Source organism: Oculina patagonica, chromosome 3, assembly GCF_052425735.1.
Source record: "Oculina patagonica isolate OP01 chromosome 3, crgOcupat, whole genome shotgun sequence".
Taxonomy (NCBI): domain Eukaryota; kingdom Metazoa; phylum Cnidaria; class Anthozoa; order Scleractinia; family Oculinidae; genus Oculina; species Oculina patagonica.
The window spans coordinates 20,816,220-20,837,603 of record NC_135760.1 but is presented as its reverse complement, the minus strand read 5'-3'; the positions used below and the strand labels follow the sequence as shown (position 1 = coordinate 20,837,603).

At 39.7% G+C, this 21,384-nt stretch overlaps 1 protein-coding gene across 1 annotated transcript in view; it reads left to right on the top strand.

The window, feature by feature from the left end:
• Positions 1-21,384, top strand: part of LOC144645271 (serine/threonine-protein kinase 36-like) — a 31,504-nt gene that overhangs the window by 7,460 nt on the left and 2,660 nt on the right. The window contains exons 8-31 of the mRNA XM_078504783.1: positions 102-143; positions 319-412; positions 1,463-1,581; positions 3,525-3,786; positions 4,839-5,011; positions 6,151-6,410; positions 7,606-7,705; positions 8,399-8,496; positions 9,438-9,540; positions 9,690-9,840; positions 10,445-10,868; positions 11,532-11,709; positions 13,067-13,144; positions 13,670-13,782; positions 13,902-14,022; positions 14,638-14,741; positions 15,653-15,725; positions 16,273-16,340; positions 16,875-16,960; positions 17,271-17,344; positions 18,020-18,161; positions 20,005-20,125; positions 20,598-20,658; positions 21,236-21,365. Of these exons, the coding sequence (XP_078360909.1) occupies positions 102-143; positions 319-412; positions 1,463-1,581; positions 3,525-3,786; positions 4,839-5,011; positions 6,151-6,410; positions 7,606-7,705; positions 8,399-8,496; positions 9,438-9,540; positions 9,690-9,840; positions 10,445-10,868; positions 11,532-11,709; positions 13,067-13,144; positions 13,670-13,782; positions 13,902-14,022; positions 14,638-14,741; positions 15,653-15,725; positions 16,273-16,340; positions 16,875-16,960; positions 17,271-17,344; positions 18,020-18,161; positions 20,005-20,125; positions 20,598-20,658; positions 21,236-21,365 (3,175 nt within the window). The remainder of the gene's footprint in view (positions 1-101; positions 144-318; positions 413-1,462; positions 1,582-3,524; positions 3,787-4,838; positions 5,012-6,150; positions 6,411-7,605; positions 7,706-8,398; positions 8,497-9,437; positions 9,541-9,689; positions 9,841-10,444; positions 10,869-11,531; positions 11,710-13,066; positions 13,145-13,669; positions 13,783-13,901; positions 14,023-14,637; positions 14,742-15,652; positions 15,726-16,272; positions 16,341-16,874; positions 16,961-17,270; positions 17,345-18,019; positions 18,162-20,004; positions 20,126-20,597; positions 20,659-21,235; positions 21,366-21,384) is intronic.

Here is a 21,384-nt window from a genome sequence, read left to right as displayed (position 1 = left end):
TAAAATAAAGTATCTTTTTCCTATAATACTTTAACAAGCAAAAGGTTAGATTGATTTCAACAATAGATATTAATCATGAATATTATATTCAATACTATTAGGATACTGTCAAGTGGCCTGAGAACATGAGCCCTGACTTTCAGGTAGGTACAATGTATAGTAAGCATCTGCCTTTATCCTAAAATAAAGGAATTTTAGCTGAGGACATACTGAGTACGTCCTCCTAGCATATGAGAAACCATTCAGGACGTACTGAGTATGTCCTCCTAGCAGCGAAGGGGTTAATCTGAAAATCATTGTAACGTTTTCATGTTTCAGAGTTTTCTTCAAGGCCTCCTCACTAAAGACCCCAACAAAAGACTTTCCTGGCCTTATTTACTACGGCATCCATTTGTGGCAGATGGAATAAATGGTCAGTTTTACTTTCCTTTCTTACATTTCTAATCTTATCTAAGTTGTGAAACGGAATAAAAGAAAGAGTCATTCAAAGTGTTCAGCTCAATTAAATTTTTGACCACAGTTTTCAATGAGTGTAGATGACCTGAGTTTGTAATAGAGCGATTTTCGTTTGACCTTGAAATTGTTACGCGTAAACAGTACGCGAACAAGAAACGAACAAAAATCCTGTAGCTTGATTCATTTATCAAACAGACACTAGCGTGCGCTGCTTTTTATTGGTCTTGCGAACACGCTGTCGCAACGCATTTCAGAGAACTATAAATGAGTGATTTTCTGATTTTTGCAACTTCGAGCGATAAAAATTGGATGGTAAAATGCCAGACTGGAGAGAAAACCAGAAAGAGGGGATTCATAAATTCGGAGCTGCTTATCCGATGCAAAATAGGTGTAGATTTTGAAAGTCTATGCCGCAAGTTAAGTAGAGGTTTTGCTATAAGTTCGCGTGAAAACCTCGTAAGCTACAATACTGCTTGCTTACTCAGTTTACGGTGATTTTGATTGGTCTTTCGAACAATACCATTTTCATACAGTAGTTGGTGTGCTACAACGCGCCATTGCGAGAAATTTAATTTGTTCTGAACTCAAAAAGTATTGGCGAATAAAACAACTTCTTGGAAACTGCTTTTCAGGGCCATACGAAAATTGCTCTATGTGACATAATTTTATTTTTATTGTATTTACTAGTAGAAGTATTGAATGGTCTTTGTGAGCATTTACAAGCATGCAAGCACAGAGGGGGTTTTTTAGCAGAAGCATTGACAAAAGTTAGCCTTGCAAACAACAAGCTCTTTTCAAAACCTACATCCACTAAAAACTGAGCATGCAAACACTTGAAGCAAACAAGCAACCAAAATTTTTTGCGAGCATTCCAAGCAGAACCCTAATTTTGCGAGCACTGCGAAATTTCCAGGAACCATTCATGACCCCTACTATTTAATCTTTATGTATTTATATTACTCCAACCCGTACATTTGTAATTCATCTCATGTTCTGTGTTCTTTAGAAGCCGAATTGCAAATGATAAGTGATCCAGACATGTTTGAAAAGCCCTCAAATGTAGCAAGCACTGTGGGGAAAACTACAAAAAGCAAGGGAAAAATTCTGCAAGGAAAAGGAAAAAAGGTTTGTAGAGTGTGACATTTTAAAAGTTCACCATAGTAACTATTGATTTTAAGGTAAAACAATGTAGAACAATGTTCAACATAGAACCTGACGCATGGTGGGCTAATAGTTGGTGTGCTGGACTCCAGATCAAGCTGTCTGGGTTTGAGCCCTGGCCGAGGTCATTGTGCTGTGTTCTTGAGTAAGACACTTTCCTCTCACAGTGCCTCTCTCCACCCAGGTGTAGAAATGGCTACCAGCAAATTTAATGCTGGGGTAACCCTAGGCCTGTGATGGACTAGCATTCCATCCAGGGGGGAGAAGAAATACTCCTAGTCACTTCATGCTACTGAAACCAGGATAATAATAATAATTAATAATAATTACGAATTTGTTGTGCGCAAATTCCATACGTAAATGTTCAAATGCGCATTACAAAAAAAAAAAAATTGAACGTTACACGGTAAAAGTTAAAAATACAGCTTAAAAACTAAAATTCTTAAAAACTAAGTTATAGGTTAAAAATTACAAGCGTTAAAATACAATTTATACCTAACTAAAATCTAAAATTCTAAGAAATTACAATTCTATTCGGATTTTAATAAAAACGCTTTAGAAAACAAATATGTTTTAAGTTTGCCTTTAAAATCGGTAACAGTGTTCACAGATCTGATGGCTAAAGGAAGAGCGTTCCAAAGTTTTGGGGCAGCATAATGTAAAGGAGCGATCACCCAGTGTTGCCTTGGATAACGGCTTTGGATAACTAAGGAGAAGGCTGTCATTAGAGCTTCTAAGGTCATACCGTGAAGTTGATTTGATACTAATTAAGCCGGCTGTAGCTTGATGCTACTAGGATCGGACACAGACTTAACCTACATGTACCTACCTCAATGTACTAGAACAGTTATTCGGGCAAACGTAAAATGTGTTCAAGCAGAAGAAGTCTGTGTTAAAGTCTTTTAAAGTGGCTCTTATTTCCAGATTTGAAGCATGAAATGGCTAGAAGTATTTTAACTCTCTCTGGATGTGATGGTTGTACATTGCAGGGTTACCTCACCCAGCATATAATAGGCCATTTCCGAGTTATCTTTTGTCTCTCTTTCAAAACGAGTCTACATGCAAAAGCATTGTGAAAATGGGTTTCACCTACAGGTCCATTTTGATGCAAATCAAACTCATTTTTTATTTGAATTTTTTTGCATCTGGACTCGTTTTGAAACGGAGGCAAAGGGTAACTCGGAAATGGCCTATTGGCCAGTACCCATACACCTAGGTGTAAGAACTAATGCTATGATCCCAACCAGAAGCATATAAGTTATATGCTTCTGTCCCAACCTGTAGGGCTTAAAACCCGAGCACTTGAGCTTGAGTCCAGCGCTAACCATTAACTAAAGCCAACTTCTGTCATAATAAGTTAACAAAACACAACTTCAATTTTACCTTATTATAGGAAATTAACGCGAATTTCACATTTTCGCGTTAATTTAAGTCGCGTTAATTTTTGTTAACGTTAATTTCCGCGCCGTTAATTAAGTGGAGCGTTAATTTCCATGACGTTAATTTCCATTATTTTGGCCCCAATTTTTCGTTACAGTCCAGATGTTCTTGACTACAAGGAAAAAGCATAATTTTATCTTGCCACTCATTGATATCATTGATACTGCGAAGAACGCTCAAAGTGGGTAAAGTACCACGAACATTGTTTGCGTTTAAGATTATACGCCTACAAGTGTTGAACTAAACTTGTCCCTGTTGTTTACGTCGCGTTAATTTCCTTTATTTTGAAATGTTACCCCCTCTTTTGCGTTAATTTCCTTTATTGAGAAGTAATTTTTTCTTCAATTCGCGTTAATTTAAGTCGCGTTAATTTCAAATACCTTAATTAACACAAGCGTTAATTTCCTATAATAAGGTAGATAAGAAAATGTTGTTATCTCTTTTCTGTTACACAACCAATAATTTAGAAAGAGGATGGTACCACAGAGGTTCGACCATCATGGATACGAAAACTTCAGCAGAAGCAAGAAGGCGCCCCACCAAAAAATCAGAAAGGAGGTGAAGCCAAACAAGAAAGCAAGGAGAAAGGAAAGCAGGAGATAAAGAAGAAAGCTGTAGCTGCAAAGAATAAGCCTGTTTCTGCAAAGGATTCTGGAGCAAAGAAGGTGACAAATACCAAAGAGGAGGTCAAGGAGAAGGAGAAGGTTTCAGAGGAAAAAGCAATTGATGGTAAGAGGTGTAGGTGTCCTGTCAGAAAGCCTTTTGTACCCCTCCCACAGTGGGATTTTTGCTTTGAAAACTCTCCCCCTATCCCTCTAGTAAGTCCAGGGGTATTGCTGCCCCCCACCCCACCCTAGCCTCCTGCATGGGATGCTTTCCCATCAAGACAGGCGACTTCCCGCATTCTCGACATCAGGATGCCCCAAGAATTTGCCAGTACTCATTTATACTCTTAGGCGGCGAGAGGCACTGTGAGAGAAAAGTATCTTGCCCAAGAAAACAACACAAAGATCCAAGCAATAGCCTGAATCCACACAGCTTGATCTGCCCTGGTTCCTAGAAAGATGATTAGCTTTGATCAAGGATTAAATCGTCTTAACCCAGAAATAAAATTTATCCCTCAATTTTGCTCCAGATTGTTGGCGCAAACGCTTGTGTTATCAATATACAATTTAGGGCCAAAAATGATGAGGGAGTGCTGCCTGCATTTCTGGTTGCTCATGGCTTCGTAGCTTGCCGCTCACAGCACTAGTAGCTTGCTCGCTTAGCTTGCAGTTATTCGGAAATTCAGAAAATTAAGAGACTGCTCACTAACTATGTGTTAATTTTATGTTAATTTTAATATTATTATTTTATGTTATTCGCTATGAAACTAAGTGTTTGCAAAGAAATTAATTCTATGATTCTAAATTACAAAACCATAGCTTCATTGCGGCCGAATGTGTCCTCTGGGCGTTATAATTTAAAGTTACAAGCAGACGAGATAAACTTTGAAAACTGTTCTGCCGGACCATATTTCAAAAACCCACAATCGCAATCCATTTCAATCTTTGTCACTTTTGGCCATCCATACCTTCTTTTGCATTTGGTGTGTTATTTAAATATTCCTTCACTGTTTTTATTAGATGTTATTTTATATATTTAAACGAGTTTGATGATCATTTCCTATGCTTAAGTTTAGCTAAAATCCGTGACATAGTAACTTAAGTTTAATAATCCTCTTCCCCATTAAATGACAGATCTCCAATTAACTATTAATAATAAGTCATTGTATTATTTAGATGACTGGGAGGTACAGCTTGAAGACAAGTCAGGGACAACAGACAGGGCAGGCCATGAGATTAGTGATGATTATGAGAGAGAGACGTCAGTAATTGAACAAGTGTTGGCTGCTGCAGTGAAGAGAAGGGAAGAAAAGAGTAAAGGGCAAGGAGAAAGACGTTACGGAGGGCATGTAAGTATCTTAATTACTTCAATTTCAATCACTAAAACAAAATTTTTTTATATATGCAACGAAATGATTGGGTCTATAAGAATGCATGTCATCAAGGTCTGTATAACACAAAATGTGCAGACCCCTGACTATAGTTGGCAGCGATTTGCATGACGTTTAATTGGCTGGTAGTTGTTGTAGCAAAGATGATACAGGAAGCTAGTAAAATGAAGGAATGGACAGAAGGGGAGTGAGACTCTATTCTTCTCACAGCATTGCTGCGTTTTTCACAGTTTTTCTGCTATTATTTTGTTGTCATATAGTCAAGAAGAACCAAGTGCTAGCACGGCAGATAACTTTAATATTCACGTGCAGCTACAAAAGTCTCTGACACTTAGGGTGCGTTTCTTTGGGAAATCCAAGGTCATTGATCTCAGTCCTGCTTGCTCCCCGGTCCTGGATTTGCCGCCCCCCGTCATCCTTTCCCCTTTCGCACTTTTTTCGTCGTGTTCCTGTTTTCGCTCTCTCTCACTGTCTGTTCTTCTTGCCTCGCACAGTGTGGCGGGCATCGGGCGGTGTTGCGTGATCCTCCTGGCTCGTCCTCCGTGGCGGTGGCTGTTCTGCCGTTCCGTACACTCTCTGCCGTTCCTCGTTGTCCCCGCGTCGGCCCCCCTGGCGTCTGTCCCCCCGCGATTCCTTCCGATTCAGTATCTATTCCTAGTGTGTCTTCTCTCGTCCGTGGTGCGCATCCGTGTCGTCCGAATCCGACGCATCCTAGTCTTCAGAGTTAACATTATGTTATAACAGATGGATTTGATTGTTCAAGTTACAATTGAGTGAATAAATGAACCAACGAAAAAAAAAACGAATGAAAGAACGAACAAATGAAAACTTTATTAACATGTTGATTTGTTCAGCTTTACAGCTAATGAGGTATCCATAGACTATGTACTGTAGGACAACTCCCGCCTTGCGGACACCTCGCTTTTAAGTTAAACCCCTTTTTACGGACAGGAGTTTAAGTCCCAAGGAATAAGAATTACAGAAAATAACTCCTGCTACTACGGACGTTCTCTATTGCGCGCACCAAATTGTGGTCCCGAAGTCGGTTGTCCAGTACAGTGAGAGTTGACTTTAATCATTTTGCGTTTAAATTTCAGGAGGAGCTGGATAGTGAAGAAGAATGGGACTATCTTGTTGAACTAACAGAACAGGCCTCCACAGCTAGACCACCCACAAAAGACACACCAGCAGAAGATGCTAACATTGCCGAGAAACTGATGACTGATTCAGCGTTTATTAATAAAGTGCAGAGTGCGCTGGAAACTGTGGCGGGACAAGTCTTGGATGGCCTGTTAGAGGGAGCATCTCGTTTGAGACAAATTCTCAGAGTTCTCAGAAGTTTGTTGACAACTACTTGGTAAGTTACTGTTGCCGTCTGTCCTCAATAGGTAGACTGTTCACAGCCCTCTATTTTTTTGTATTTTACGATTGATGCGCGCGGGGAAAGAACGGCGAGAGAACTGGATGCCATCGTAAAACGAGAGGTGTGAGGGGGTGGGGGGGGGGGGGGGCAAGGAGTGAAAAAAATAGAGCACTTTACTGCTCAAATTTTATTGGTCCGATTTAATTGTTAGGTCAAGAGGCGAAGTTGTTAATTACAAGGCGATGACAAGGAGAGGAGTCTAATAAGTCTACTTTTATTCAAAGATGTCCACAGCCTCCCTATTTTTCTTTCGCTCGCTTCGCTCCCTCCCGCCCCCTTCCCCCTCCCCCGCGCTTCGCGCTTGCCGATTCTCTCGCTCTTTTTGCGTTGAAAACTAGAGAGGTTGTGGACAGTCTACTCAATAGGACGTATGGAGGACTAAAAAAAAAATTCGACCGAGAGTGTTAACTTAGTGTGTTTCTTTATACAGATGTTTCGAAAAGGGTTGTCGGAAAACAGCACAAAAGTGTACACGACGGGTATTGACTGGAGTTTTGCATATTGGCCTAAGGAAATGTACAAGTTCGTTTTTTTGCACAAGAAGAATTTGTTTTTCCTCTCTGGAGGCCTCCTTCTGTAGCTTTACTTTTACTGTCGCAGGTCTTTGCGCTTTTAAAATTCTTTTAAAATTCAGTGTGGCTACAAGTACCGGTACCTTGTTTCCAAATGTCTGAAGGAAAAGAAAACGTGCACAAATTCGCGATTGTCGTGTCGTTGTATTGCCTTAGTATTCAGCACGTGCAGTAGCTCTCTTATTCTACCCATACTACCTTTCGGTCTTGTCGCGTGCACTTTTGTGTTTATTTTTTTCCGACAACTTTTCTAAAAACAGCTGTATGAAAGGCTATGTTTACACGGGACCGGTTCCAAACGGATCCGGTCCGAAAATCCTACCGGATAGGCCTTCTGTTTACATGGGATCCAGTATTGGATCCGTTGCTGATCGGTTTCAGAGCGGTCTTGAGTAAACACCTTGATCGGTTCCAAACGCTTCCATGTAAACAGAAGCCGGTCCGGTCCGGTCCGGTCCGCTCCGGTCCGGTTCGAACGGTTCTGGTCAGGTCCCATGTAAACGTAGCCTATTTTGACAAGCTTTTATTTATCTCACATAAATTATTGTATTCTTTAGCTCACCTGAAGTGAAACTAAACTTTTCAAGCTCGGTTGGAATCCCTGTGGATAGTGTTACTCTCATAATGCAGTTGACCAAAAAGCAAAGCCTTTCTCAGGTACAAATTACTCTATAACTTCACTACTACAGGCACGTTTACACGACTGAGAAATTTTGGTATGGACCCGTCAAAAAATTGGTCCGGACTTACCCACTTTTGTAGAGAAACAGTCAAATCAAAACGGGGCATAGGTGCCTATGGCCCCGTTTTGATTTGACTGTTTCTCTACAAAAGTGGGTAAGTCCGGACCAATTTTTTGACGGGTCCGTACCAAAATTTCTCAGTCGTGTTAACGCGCCTTACGTATAGTGTGCCAACACCTATGTACAGTAACTTGAATAAGATAACACAGAGTGTTCCAGCTTTGAAACTGGTTAAGATGCTTGTGTTGTTTTCAACAAATATTTTTTAGACTGCTGTTAAACAATATTTCTACTGGGGTGATTAGCCAAAAGTAGCATATAAGACTGCAAACCTTGCTTGCAGAGGTACAGTGTACTCACAACTATTCTAGTACATTGGATGGTACATCGCTACAAGTTCACGCGGCCTAGCCATAGCTCAACTAGTTGTTGACTAAAGTTCGATAAGGCCTTAACTGGCATTAAAATAAGGATCGTGAGTTAACATTGAGAGTCTGACATGTTCGTTGATTTACACAATCGTAAAACTGCAACATGCATGTACTTGCACAATGTGAAATTATGGTACGAAGAGAGATTTTATTCATTTTCTGTTCTTGTTTGTTAGCAACCTTGGGCACTGCAAGTTATCGTGGACCTGCTGAATGTGACAACAGCTTTCCTTGAGAACTTTATTCTCTTGAGTAGTGACACCACTAAAGAAAGGTGAACGAAATGCCCCATCTTGTAATAAAATTACCCCAATATTCATTTTTGTTTATTTTATGGGTAGCCTAGTTATCAAATTGTTACACATGCAAGTAGTAATTTTCTCAATACTGTTTTAGAATCCCGATTTCTCGAACTTTCTATTTCGTGAACCTCTAAAAAACTCGAACCAAAAACCATTTCCCTTGGATTTGTTTCACTTAAACACTGCAATTTAACCCGGCAGTTTCTGTTGAAGTTTTAGAACCATTCAACTCCATGTGAAACTCAGAAACTGTGTCAGTAGCAGCTTTTGTAAGCTTGTTACATGTATTTTACTTGTCCTCAAGTGTAGCAGTTGCTACTGTTTTGGAGGCTAAGGGCATTGTTCCTGTTGTTTGTTCTATTGTTCTCTCGAAGGGCTGCGAGCCTTTCATGTGAGACCCCCCCCCCCCCCCCCCCAAAAGCCAAAACCAATTGCGAGAGCTGCTACCAGACCTGTAGAAGTCCATGGAATCCAACTCAAAGAAAGTCTATTTAGAATTCCTAAGAACTTCAAAAAATTTCACATGGAATTTCATGGTACACCTAATTGCAGTAATGTTGTCATAGAAAAAAGAAGAAAGGTAAATAGGAATTAATTAGCGTAGTTTCATAACTGTAGGCATTTACAAAAAACGCACGAGTTTCTATCTGCACACTTCGAGTCCCTTTTTATGCTGTAACAAGATAAATTGATTTATTCGTATTTTGAGGCATTTGAGGCCATTTGTGCAAATAAATTTCATGCATGCGCTTAATTAATTCATATTTGACTTTTTCCTTTTTTCGTTTTTCTATGACAACTTTATTGCAATTAGGTGTATGTCATGACATTCGTTGTGGAATTCCACCAACACAACTCCGTAAAATTGCATGACAACCGAATGAAACTCCATGTATAACTGTATCCTTTGCAGTGCTATCCTTTTGAGCTACGGAAAGAAGCTTGTGGGAGTTCTACCAATACTTATGCAACATGGCCAGGATAAAGAACTGAATCTTAGGCAGGCCACACTGGAGGTTTGTGCAACAGTTCAAGCTACATGATATAACTTTGCATTCCAATATCTGTATTACCTGGAGTTTGATCAATAATTATTAAAAGTAGTGCTGATGAGCCTTTAAACCCCTTATGAATGTTTTCAATGGACTGCTTTTCTTTTGAACAGTGTGTTCAGCGCTTTTGTAATAGCGTAGACAGACAAGGTGCTGCAGTATCTGAAGAGTTTTATGATAATCTTGTCACATGTGACATAAAGAGTGTGGATTGCCTCATCGGAGCTCTTCTCGTGGAACCAAACGCTGTACAAAGACTTAAAGGTGAATTTATTTTTAGCAAACGAACTGCATTAGCGAGATTTGGCTGGCATGGTGAACAACTTGCCTTGTGATTGAACGACCGTAAATGACATTGCTCGCAAAAATTCAGCCATCAAGGTCTTTTCAGGGACACAAGATTAACTTTTTAGCAACTGATTCCGTTGCTCAGAATGTCGAAGACATATCTCCGCCTATGACAAACATTTTCGGATACCAGCGTTTTACAGGTGATAGATACACTAGTGTGCTATCCATAGCTCAACAACCATTGTTTTTGCCATGCAGTCTTTTAACCTGATCGTCGCTTTTCTCAAAGCAACAAATGTAAGTTGTCCAGTTTCTTTCTCAGACGTTTTCCTTTGTGAATGCCGTTTCAAATTCCAAGGACTATCTAAGACTTGTCTAAAAAGTCAAGGTGTTTTCAGTACTTTGGCAGATTCAATGGGACTTTTCAAGACCGAAAGCAAAATTCGAGGGTTTTTAAGACTTCGAATCATGAATTAGTACCAGCAATTTAATGGGGCATCTTTTAACATGATGTTGTTTTGTGTTTGTCAGATTTCATTGTTTTTAATTATTGACTTTTGTATTAATTTACCAACAGGTGCGATTGGAGATTCTACGTCTGTTAAAACAAGGGTCATGCGCCTCCAGATTGTTGCTGTAGTAACATTGAGTGCAGTAGTAACCCCAGTGAATGTTCCAAATAACCAACCAAGTCCAAAAAGAAACTTAGCCAGCCTTGTGGCAAAGAAACTTCTCCAGCCATCGAATGAGAACTGTTTAGATGTGTTACATCAGTTTGTTCACCATGAAACGACAACTCTGTGCGTGTTGGACGTCCTTGCTGAACTATGTGTGGTATCTAGGGACTTCAGCGTTCATCTTATACGACAGTCCAAATGGGTAGCATCGCTGACCAAGTATTTGGCAAGTTGTAATGGAAAGGATTCAGACTATGATGACACGTGTTGTGTACTACGTGTTTTGTGTGCCATGGTGGCAAATGTAGACGAGATCCCTACAGAGTAAGTTGTTCCTTGAAAATGGTTGTGGTATATATTCTTTAGCCCGGAGGAGCTGGGAACAAAAAGAATCACGAAAAAAACTTTCACTGTCGTTTCGCCCTGGAACTCTGAATGAACGAATGAAAAAGTGTCAACGGTATTAAGCTTAAAAAAAAACTGAATTGGGGACACTATTTATACATTAAAATATATCTTAGCACTCTCGGCAACTCTCGTGCACTCTCGTGCGCTCTGGGCAACTCTCGTGCACTCTCGTCAACTTCCATGTGCTTCTCGGCAACGTTCATGCGCTTTCGCCGACTCTCGTGGCCTCTCGTCGAATTTTGTACTGTGTATTCAGGGTTACAGGAAACTTGAAGAACTTCTTGTTGTGCAGAGAGTGTCTAGTACATACAAATTTATACTATGTTTCTTAAATTTTACCCTTACCAAAATTTGAAAAACTGAACAGTGACACAGAGCCTACCCTATAACGCTCATTTGATATGATGATTGTTTTGACTGTACTTTTTGGAGTTTGACTCGAGAAACATGAGGAACAAACACTGAACTGTGTTTTCAAATTTGATTCTGACTAGATTTGTAACAGTAGAACCAAATTAAACCCGAAAGCTACTAAGTTTTTTTGAAATTAAAGCATCCACAACTGTTTTGTTTTTACAGGATTTCTGACTGCTCAGACCATGTTGCCTCCATTTTTACTGGCTCACATGTGTTTATGATCCAAGCTCTCTCTGCCATGTTACTCGCCAAACTGGCTAATTCAGATGCCAGGCTACTGGTTGATCAAGTTGAACAGGTTTTAGATGTCATCTCTACAGCTCTGGCCAGGCTGCCACAGGTTAGAGAGTTTTCCTTAAACCCGCAATAAAAAAGCCTCTTATATTCGATTTGTTCAGGGTTCGTATGGGTCGTAGAAAACCTGGGAAGACACAAGATTTTAGAATTTTATTTTCCAGGCCTGAAAAGTCATGGAATTAAGTGTGGGTCATGGAAAGTCATGGTATTGGTTATTTTTTGTAAGGAAAAGAGTAAAAACGTATCTGAAATCAAGATAATTTTTGATAATTCCCAAGAAAAATGGTCAAAATTAGATCATGGAAAACTTTGAAAAGTCATGAAAAAGAACATGGAATTAAGTCATGGAATTTCAAAAGCTCAAAAGAGTACGAACCCTGTTTGTTCTGTTCTTGTGTAACTCTTTGGAAATTTTTAGCAGGCTTTCCCCACTCAGTGCCGTAGCAAGGGTAAAATAAGTGGAGGGGCACGCGAGCGCCGGAGGCGCGAGCCGCTATAGGGGTCTGGGGGCATGCCCCCTTAGAAAATTTATCTAAAAGGTTGGAAATGCTATTTCCAGCGTTCTCCAAGAGCTATTTGTGATTTACGCATATCGCGAATTATTTACCTCCTACACTGTCTCAGCAAACCACTGAAGAGAGTATAACACTTGCAACGTCAATTGCAAAATAAAAAATCGACTGTCTCTGTACCTTGAAACCAGCAAATGTTTCACCTTTTAGAGTCATCATAGAACGTTCTGGTCTTAATTTCTGGTTTGTTTTAGTTTTTGGCCGTTTAACATTGTTGTGCATCACCCTACGTACGTTAAAAAAATGAAAAGAACTACAAATGTTATTGTTTCAAACCTCTCGGGAGATAAAATTTTATTTTCAACATTTTATACAGGTCTGTTTTTTTCTTTTTTGGAAAAAAAAAAAAACTGGGGGGGGGGCACAGCCCCCCCCCCCCGGCCCCTCCCCTTGCTACGGCATTGCCACTGGAAGGTTTGAACGAATTCCCAGTGTAGTTATCTAGTGACTGAAGTGCTCAGGTAGCTGGCGGTTTTGTTGGGTTTTAAAGCGCGCAGAAGCAAGCGGCGCAACCGCGAGTGGCTTGGGGAGGGGATTCAACTCCTCCTCTCCAAGCCACTCGCGGCTGTGCCGCTTGCTTCTGCGCGCTTTAAATCCCAACAAAACCGCCAGCTACGCAGGCTATGCTTAGGTAAACATAACCTAATTGCCAAAATATCAGAGGTTCAGCAGTGTTTGAAGCAGTGTCAGAAGTGAAAGTTCTTAACTGGAATTCTATGTAGAATGATAAAATTGACTTCAATTCATCTATACCTTTGTAAAATAATGTTCCCTTTAAGCTAAACGTAAAGTTCGTTTGACTATTGCGTGGGTACTTCTTGTTTGCAGAATCCACTGATCCTGGTAGGCGTTAATGGCGGCCTTCTGGATGGCATTGTTGAATTACTGGAGCACTGTCTGACTCAGGTTTGTTCCTTTATACTCGTCTTCTGTTACGTCTTTTAGTATGCAGTAATGCACTTATCAAAGAAATCATGTACGTAGTTGGCATAGGCCTGGAAAATTCATTAAAAGTTTCCAGATCCTCTAAAAGTACTTGGAAATAAAAAAATAGTTTTTTTTTTCCTGAACAAGTTCTTGAATTTCCAGCAGCCCTTTTATTTACTAAGAGGTCTTTGAATGCTTTAGATTACAGAAAAATGCAATTGTTTTAGGCACCAAAAGATGGCAGAGGCAGCAACCAACATGGATAGAAGTCAAGAAAAAAAAAACATTTTGTCTCAAAAAGTCGATTGTGATAGTATTCCCGGTTTCGATGTAGTTTTGGGTATTTTGTATTTTGTGACCCCCCTTGTCTAGACAACTTTTATGTGATGCTAATGATAACAAGTCCGGTCCTTGAATACTGACAGTAGTTTTTAGAAGTTTTTCAATGGGTTTTCATAAACAAACTTTTGCAAAATTATTTCGTATCTCTCTTTTTTTTTTCAGGATAATGGCTCCAGGGCCTCTGCCCGAGTAGTTGAGAGCGACATTTGGAACAGTTTGTGGTCAGCAGTCGGTGTTGTTTTGAACATCGCACCAGACGAATCAGTGGTTCTCAGGTGAGTTCACATGGTGTAGAATTTAATCTCCAGTTCCCGTTCTTTGCGCCTTTATGCGGCAACAAGTTGTTCAGTCTTGGCTTTCAATACAATATAAAATTTTATCATTATTGTTTCAGTGATATAGAGGTAATGCCCGAGGAAGAAGCTGACGTCAAAGTGGGCGTGGTCCAGTGGAGAGTGATGTCCTGTCAAGGATTACATCATCTGTTACGTATAACACACTTCTTATTCACCAAGGTAAGTATACGTTGGTAGCATCAGCTAAAGCGTGAGCCCTGGAATTTGTTCAAAAGGCTTTTAGGTAGGTTTAATTTCGGAGGGGTTTATGATCTTAACGAAATTTGCGTTTCAAAAATTGACGGGGCTATATTTGGAAGAGACCTAGCGTCTGAAAACTTATAGGTACACACAGAGGAATACTACACGCTAAACTCTCTAAACGTAAGGATATAAAAAGCAAAACAAACTCGACAATCATCAGACGAGCTTTGAATGTGGCTAAGGCCCGGGCCAAACGTCGAACTTCACATGAGTCGAACCTAATGCAAATGACCAAAAACAATAGGTTTTGCTCATTTGCATTAGGTTCGACTCATGTGAAGTTCGATGTTTGGCCCGGGCCTTAAATGCTGTAATAATATAAACTGCAGAACAACCCCAAACGTGGGGGCTTAAAAATCGAGAAAACTGTCGTTGTTCTTTAAGAGTTAAAACCAAATATAGGCCTATGGGATTATAGTTTTATTTATTGGAAGGAATTTTTCGCCTATTATTAAGCTTATTTTCGTTTGTTTTCGGAGTGGCTTATGATCATAGCCTATAACGTTGTTTATTTTATATTTCTTTCCATAGACTCCACTGCAAAGTATTATGAAGCTCGTTGAACCTCCAGCACATGCAGTTTCCTGCTTGAGCAAAATGCTTACAGCACCATTTGTGGAGCAGCTATCTAAGCAGTAAGTTCTCTGTTTTGTAAGATAGAGCAGTTTTCAATTGAGTGTCGTAAAACCAAAACCAAAGTAATTACTCTGGCCAATCACAAAGGACACAGACAATCCAGTGAACCAATCAAAACTCGAAGCAAATACATGTAGCTGGCACGAAGCGCGGGAAAAGGTGCGCGAACGAGTCACGATTGGTTTTGGTTTTAATCCTGATTGGCTGAGAAAGTGGCGCGAGATTTTTAAGCCAATCACTAAGCGTAGTAATGCAAAACCAAAGCAAACGCAATTTACTTTCGACACTCAAGTGAAAACCGCTCTAATGGCCCATTTGCAGCTAACGATCACACTGTACAAAATAACACCTTGCTGGAGGGCAAGCAGCGCACTGGGAAATCCAAAACAAAGCGACTTCAACCAGTCATGTTCGAATTTCCTTTGTTTTGAATTGTCCCAGAGCGTAGCTTGTCCTCCGGCCTGGCGGATTTTGTACCATGTTATCGTAAGTTGCAAAGGGTCCGTTAATAACGAGTCGATGGTGTTCTTGCTAGACAACTCGAGAGTGCAGATCAAAACACACATCTATTAAAACTATCACTTGTCGTTGCAGTCTTGAAGTGTGGGCTTATGTTTGAGAAGGAACATTTTTGAAGAGCACTAGCTCTCGTTACTTCTCGCATAGTTAATAGAGGGAAATGGTTATGAAACCCAGCAAAGTTCTTTGTTACTTAAGTAACTTACTATCTCAAGAAAACGATACATGTACAGTACTGGGAAGTAATACTGACTGTAATTTTGTGGTAGGATAGGGGTTAGTTATTTTCTACTCCGTTAAAGGAGCGAGAATGTTTGGAGGTGGGATGTTCTTTAAAAGAGAAATTGCTCTATTCAGTGTCAGTTATATCTGTTGACTTCTTATCTTTCAGTTTGGCAGGTTGTTCTACCCATGGAAACAAAGTGGAGGACGCAGGCGAAGCACTTACTGCGTTCACGAGCATGGTAAGTCTGCAGTGTTAAAAGTATCATCTGTTCTGAACATGACACATTAGAGGAGAAGAGACATTCGGGTCGAACTTTCGTCGCCGAGAAGTGGCTGAGTGCGTGAGCCTGTGGTTTCGTAACAGGTTGCTAGGTAACACCGTGACGTATCGCGATGACGCCAAGCTGACGTCACTACTTTCGGAGTCCTTGCGAGCCCTCTTTGATTGAACAAAAGAATGAAAGAGATTTCTGTTTACTGAATCTAATAGAACTCGTCAAATATAATTTGTCTCTTTCGGTTTTGTTTTGTAAGTTCATTCTAACTTACGAGTATTTTGCTTTTTGTTCTTCGCGGCGATTGCTTGTTGTGCTAAACTATTTATGTTCACGTCTTATTTATTCCTGTAGTTAGTTCCCAGTCCTATTCGGTCGGTCGGTCGCAACAGGTCGACGGCCCGTGACATAAAGTAATGCCTACGTCATCGCTTTATAAAAAGATGCGCCCCGTTATCATTTACCGTACTTTTGCGTCGCTTTCGTTAATATGTACTGAACTCCCTTGCAGATCATCAAGATATTCTATTTTCCGTTTGCCATAGATGTGGAAGAACATCTTCTCCACGATACCCAAAGGTAAGATGTTATCGTTTTCTAGATAAGTCCCAACTATAAATGCCGCAAATTTGAGTAATGCGCTTATTGTGTATTGAAAAAATCAAAGAAGAATGAAAATATGTAGTCCTCGATTTATGCTGTCAGCCACCCGTACAAATGTCTGCCTTAACTTTTCACAGCCCTCTATTTTTTCGTATTTTTCTTCGATGTTCGATCAGGAAAAGAACGGCGAGTGAACTGGATGCCAGTGCAAAGCGGGAAGCGCGAGGGGGTTGGGGTGGGGACGGGAGCGAGAAAAATAGAGGGACTGTGGCTTGCTTCGCTCGCTCCCCAGCCCCAGCCCCTCGTGCTTCTCACTCGCGCCCGCTTTGCACGGGGTTTTCTCTTGCGCGCGTTATTTTGCGGTAAAAAATAAAGAGGCTGCGGACAGTCTAGCCTTAACTTGTATTTTTTTAATCTCATCCAATAGTTTATCAAATGTATAGTAGTTTTCTCCCGTGAGTAGTAATATTTCAAAACTAAAAATGCTGTTTTTTTATGTGTTTCCGCCAGTGTTTTGTACCAGTACAGACTAGTCCCTAACTTGTTGGAGTTTTCATCCAAGTTTTTGCCCATGGAAGACTTGGAACTTCCACTTGGTAAGTCTCAATGCTTAAATTCAGTTCGAAAAATTGCCTGTAATAGTCTGTTGACGAAGTGCTTGCTGCCATCAACGGCCAAAATGGGCTCATTATTCTCCACATTCTAGAAGCGCGGGAAACCTTTTACTTTTGACAAGCGCGGCAAACGTGTGATCACGTGTAACCCGTAACGAACTTGGGTAAACGTGTAACCGGTGACAAGCGCGGGAAAACTTGTCACAGATGCCAAGCGCTTTATGCGGAGGCGTGTTACACTTAAAGAGAAAGAAAAAAAGACCATAATCTGTGCTTTTGCTCTGCATTTCAGGTCTGATTTCTCGGTTGGTACTTAGCGATGAGATTTTTGTTACACAACTGGCGAAAGATGTTACAAACCAAAAGGTAAAAAGAGTTCAGTTGATCCTGTTTGTACTTCATCGGATTCGACTGGAATTTGAAGACATTTTAGAAACACATTCACCTATAACAACAACAAAAACAACAACAAATTTCATTTACGTTAAATATTGTCAGAATGAAAAGGCTAACCACTGATGCCTCGGTCTCTACTCAATACCTTTTATTCGAATGGTCTCGTACGAAGGTTTCATCAACGGACTTCAAACTATAACCTCCTTGCACAGCACAATAAACAGTACCACATAAAAATACTGCTCTATAGCTTTCATTTGAATGGTAACACACTAGGGTTTCATCCACGGACTTCAAAGCTAGAACCACCTTGTACAGCATAATAAACAGTCCACATGAAAGTACTGCTCAGTAGCTTGCATTTGAATGGTCACACAGTAGGGTTTTATCTACAGGCGTAAACGTTAGAACCACCATGGACAGCATAACAAACAGTACCACATGAAAGTACTACTCAATAGTTTCCATTTTAATGGTCATATACAAGGGTTTTATTCACAGACTTAAAAGTTAGGACCACCAGCATAATAAACAGTACCAATGAAATTACTGCTCAAAAGCTTTCATTTGAATGGCTTATACACACAAGGACAGGTTTCATCCGCGTCATTTGTTTTACTGAAGAACTTGTTTGTTATGTTTCAGGCGGAACCCTTCTTAGCCTCACTGGTGTCAGCGGATAACTCCATTACTCTTCTAAGTGACGTCATTACCATACTGAGTCATGTTGCCCGAAGTTCCTCAGAGTATGTTTCCATGGTAACGAATGTTCTGAAAGGCGATGGAGGTGAGATGACCAAAGACTTAAAAGGAAAATTTGTGGTTTTGCGGTAGACACGGTTTAGTGAATTTAAACGCTTTCGGTCAGTATTTTTAAAGATTCCCTTTCATCTTCTCGGTTTGTTAAATAATAATAGAAAAAAAGGGTCCCACGTAACAGTGTTAAAGAATTGCATTGTTAAAAACTATGAAAAGAATTTTACATATCTCGTAAACATTCTCCGTGTCCAATGTAATTTATATAGACGGCAACGCTTATTGGTCGACAAAGTATATATTGTTTTTGACATAGTTTATTGTTCCTAACTATATAGATAGGTTTTTTTTTACAAAAATGTACTCGAAGTATTGTTTAACTGTGAGCTTTATCCAGTACTCGTTTTTTTTTCCTTTTTTAGGAAACTGCATATTACATCAGTTGATTATGCGAAACATCCTTTAATTCACTACGCTAATCACATTTAATGACTTTGTTTTGAAATTCTATTTTTGTCCCTTTTGAAAGAACTCTGCACTTTTAATTATTCGACATTTCTGTGCATGAATCTCTCAGTTTTATCGCTAGTATTCCGATATACAGCGTATATAGTGGCTAAAATCCTGATTCTATCAAAACTTTGCATTTTATTATATGAAATCTTTATATTTTTATACAGCAAAATTGACGTAAACATCGAGAAAAATAGTTCCTTTGTTCTGTACAGTTTTTGTACAGATTTCTATTCAAGTGTATAATTGAACAAATAGTAATTGTAATTTCGTTGAAAACAACATTCCACAATACTTCCGGGACAATTTTTAAGTCGTAAACAACATTGCTTTAGACTCTAAGACTTTTATCATCCACATAGAAATGTTTTGTTTTGGTCAACAGAAACGTGTTGCTGGGAAGTTTTGCTTAAGTCAACTTTGAGAGTCTTCCTCGTTTAGAGTCATCCCCGTAGAAGCGTTTTGTTTTGGTCAACAGAAAGTTGCTGCTGGAAAGTTTTGCTTTAGTCAACTTTTAGAGTCCTAACGTGCAACAAAATTGACGTAAACATTAGGAAAATTAGTTTCTTTGTTCTGTACAGATTTCTATTCAAGTGTACAATTGAACAAATAGTTATTGTACTGTCCTCGAACAAAAAAATTCCACAATACTTTCGGGACAATTTTTAAGTTGTAAACAACATTGTTTTTAGACTATTAGGCTTTTATCATCCACGTAGAAATGTTTTGTTTTGGTCAACAGAAACTTGTTGCTGGGTAGTTTTGCTTTGGTCAATTGTTAGAGCCCTAACATGGTTTTAACAACAAGTTTTTGTTTTTAAGTTTGTAATCGAACTGGGAAAACGTGAATGTGGAGTTTGATCATTGCTTAATTTTTGCCTTGACCAAAAACTCTTAGTTTAATGTTAAATTTGAGCGGGAAAATAGTTTTACTAACTGCGTAATACGACATTGTTTGTTAAGCTTTGTCGTCTCATAAAAATATTTTCTGGGCAAGCGTCCAAATTTTCTTCTGTGACTGACAGTATGTACTCATTATTTATGCATTAAGAGACTTCATTCAGCAGTATTATTTACAACTTAATGTCGACTAAATAAAAGCAGGGAAAAGTGTACATGTGCGTCGTTGGAGTAATGGCATTTACTTAGTGCGCTTTCAGAACTAAAAAGCCTGCATGGTTCTCCGCAGGGGTATTAGATAGGGGTATGGGGGAGGGGGGTACGGCCTTATGCACCTACTAGCGCGATGAGACTCTCTTTTCCTTTTTTTGCTAAACAAGAGCTCCTCTCTTGAAAGACGTCTGAGATATCTATTATATCACAATCACGGGCGTAATGTGTAATTTAATTTACTCTTTCAGACTCTTTCGAGCCTCTGTATAATCTTCTCACACACCCGAACACTGCTATCATTGCCAACGTCTGTGGCATGCTGGGTAATATCCTGAAGCATTCTGCCGTCTTCTATCCGGTCCTTCAGAGGTAAAGAATGAATAGTATGTTATGTAAAGGTGTTTCGTTAAGAATTCGGGACAAGGCGCAGATTCCCTTTATTCTCACACTCTTTTTCATAAACCACCGTCGAAAGCTTTAACTAGTGTTTCCAAATTCTGCAGTGCTTCTAAACAGTCTTAAATAAGGCCCTTAACATTTTTTACGCTAATTACACGTTTCGACATTTGCCCCTTTTCTTTTCCATAACACATCTTTCTATGTTTTCTGTTTTCTTCCACTTGTTAGTTTTCATCAGTTGCTGTTCGTCAGTTCGTTAAAGTGAACTGATTGAAGCCTTTGGTTTCAAGGTTTTTTTAGACTCATCCAGCACTGTCTCTCCTCCCCATAAAATGTCACGTCTTCTTTTCCATTCCGATAATGCGTGATGCCAGTTTGTTGAACTCGCAAACTATATATTCTGAGTGCTTCACGCGCTTCTACGACTCCTCTTTGCTTGCAGAACGAACTTGTTGTCGACTTTAATAAGCTGTATGAAGAGTGAGGATTCTAATGTTCGCAAGGTGACTTGTTTTACTGTTCTGTTCTTTACATACATTGTGTGTTGTTGTTATTCTTGTTGTTGCCAAAGACCTTTACATTCTACTGGCTAGTACGTCAAGTAGTACAAGATTTACCAATAGAAGAGGCGCGTGGCAGAGTAAAACAGTGTCGTTTTTGCAGGGAAAAAAACCTGGTAGCCGTAACCATTTGACTACGAGTGTCTGCGAAAAAGTCCGTTCCGCGGTGAAGAAAACACGAACAAGCTCTCTAAAACTTCAGAGAACTTTTTCGTCTTACTCGCGGTTAACTTTTATAATCATGTTCTTTTCTCAGACAACTCAACTACGTAATTTATACTGCGCTCACAAATTCAGAAACTTTTTTGCGTAATATCGTCTCGTAGTATAACGTTGAAAAATTGCGACATCTCGCAGTTTCACACATAATCGGTTAAAATGGTCCCTTTTTGATTAGATGAGAGGATTGTTTTCTGAGTACCAATTTTCTTGCTATCGTTACTTAAGAAGAAAATAATTGATATTTTGAACGCAGGACTGTATATGCTGGTGTAATAATTCTTTCTCGTTCTTTCGTTAGACCGCCAGTTTCGCTATAGGAAACGCAGCATATCATAGCGACTCACTGTACACTGTACTGAGCCCTGCTGTGCCTCTGTTGGTAGACTTGCTGACAGACTCAGTGGCTAGAACAAGAGCTAATGCCGCTGGTAAGATCTGTGAACAGCT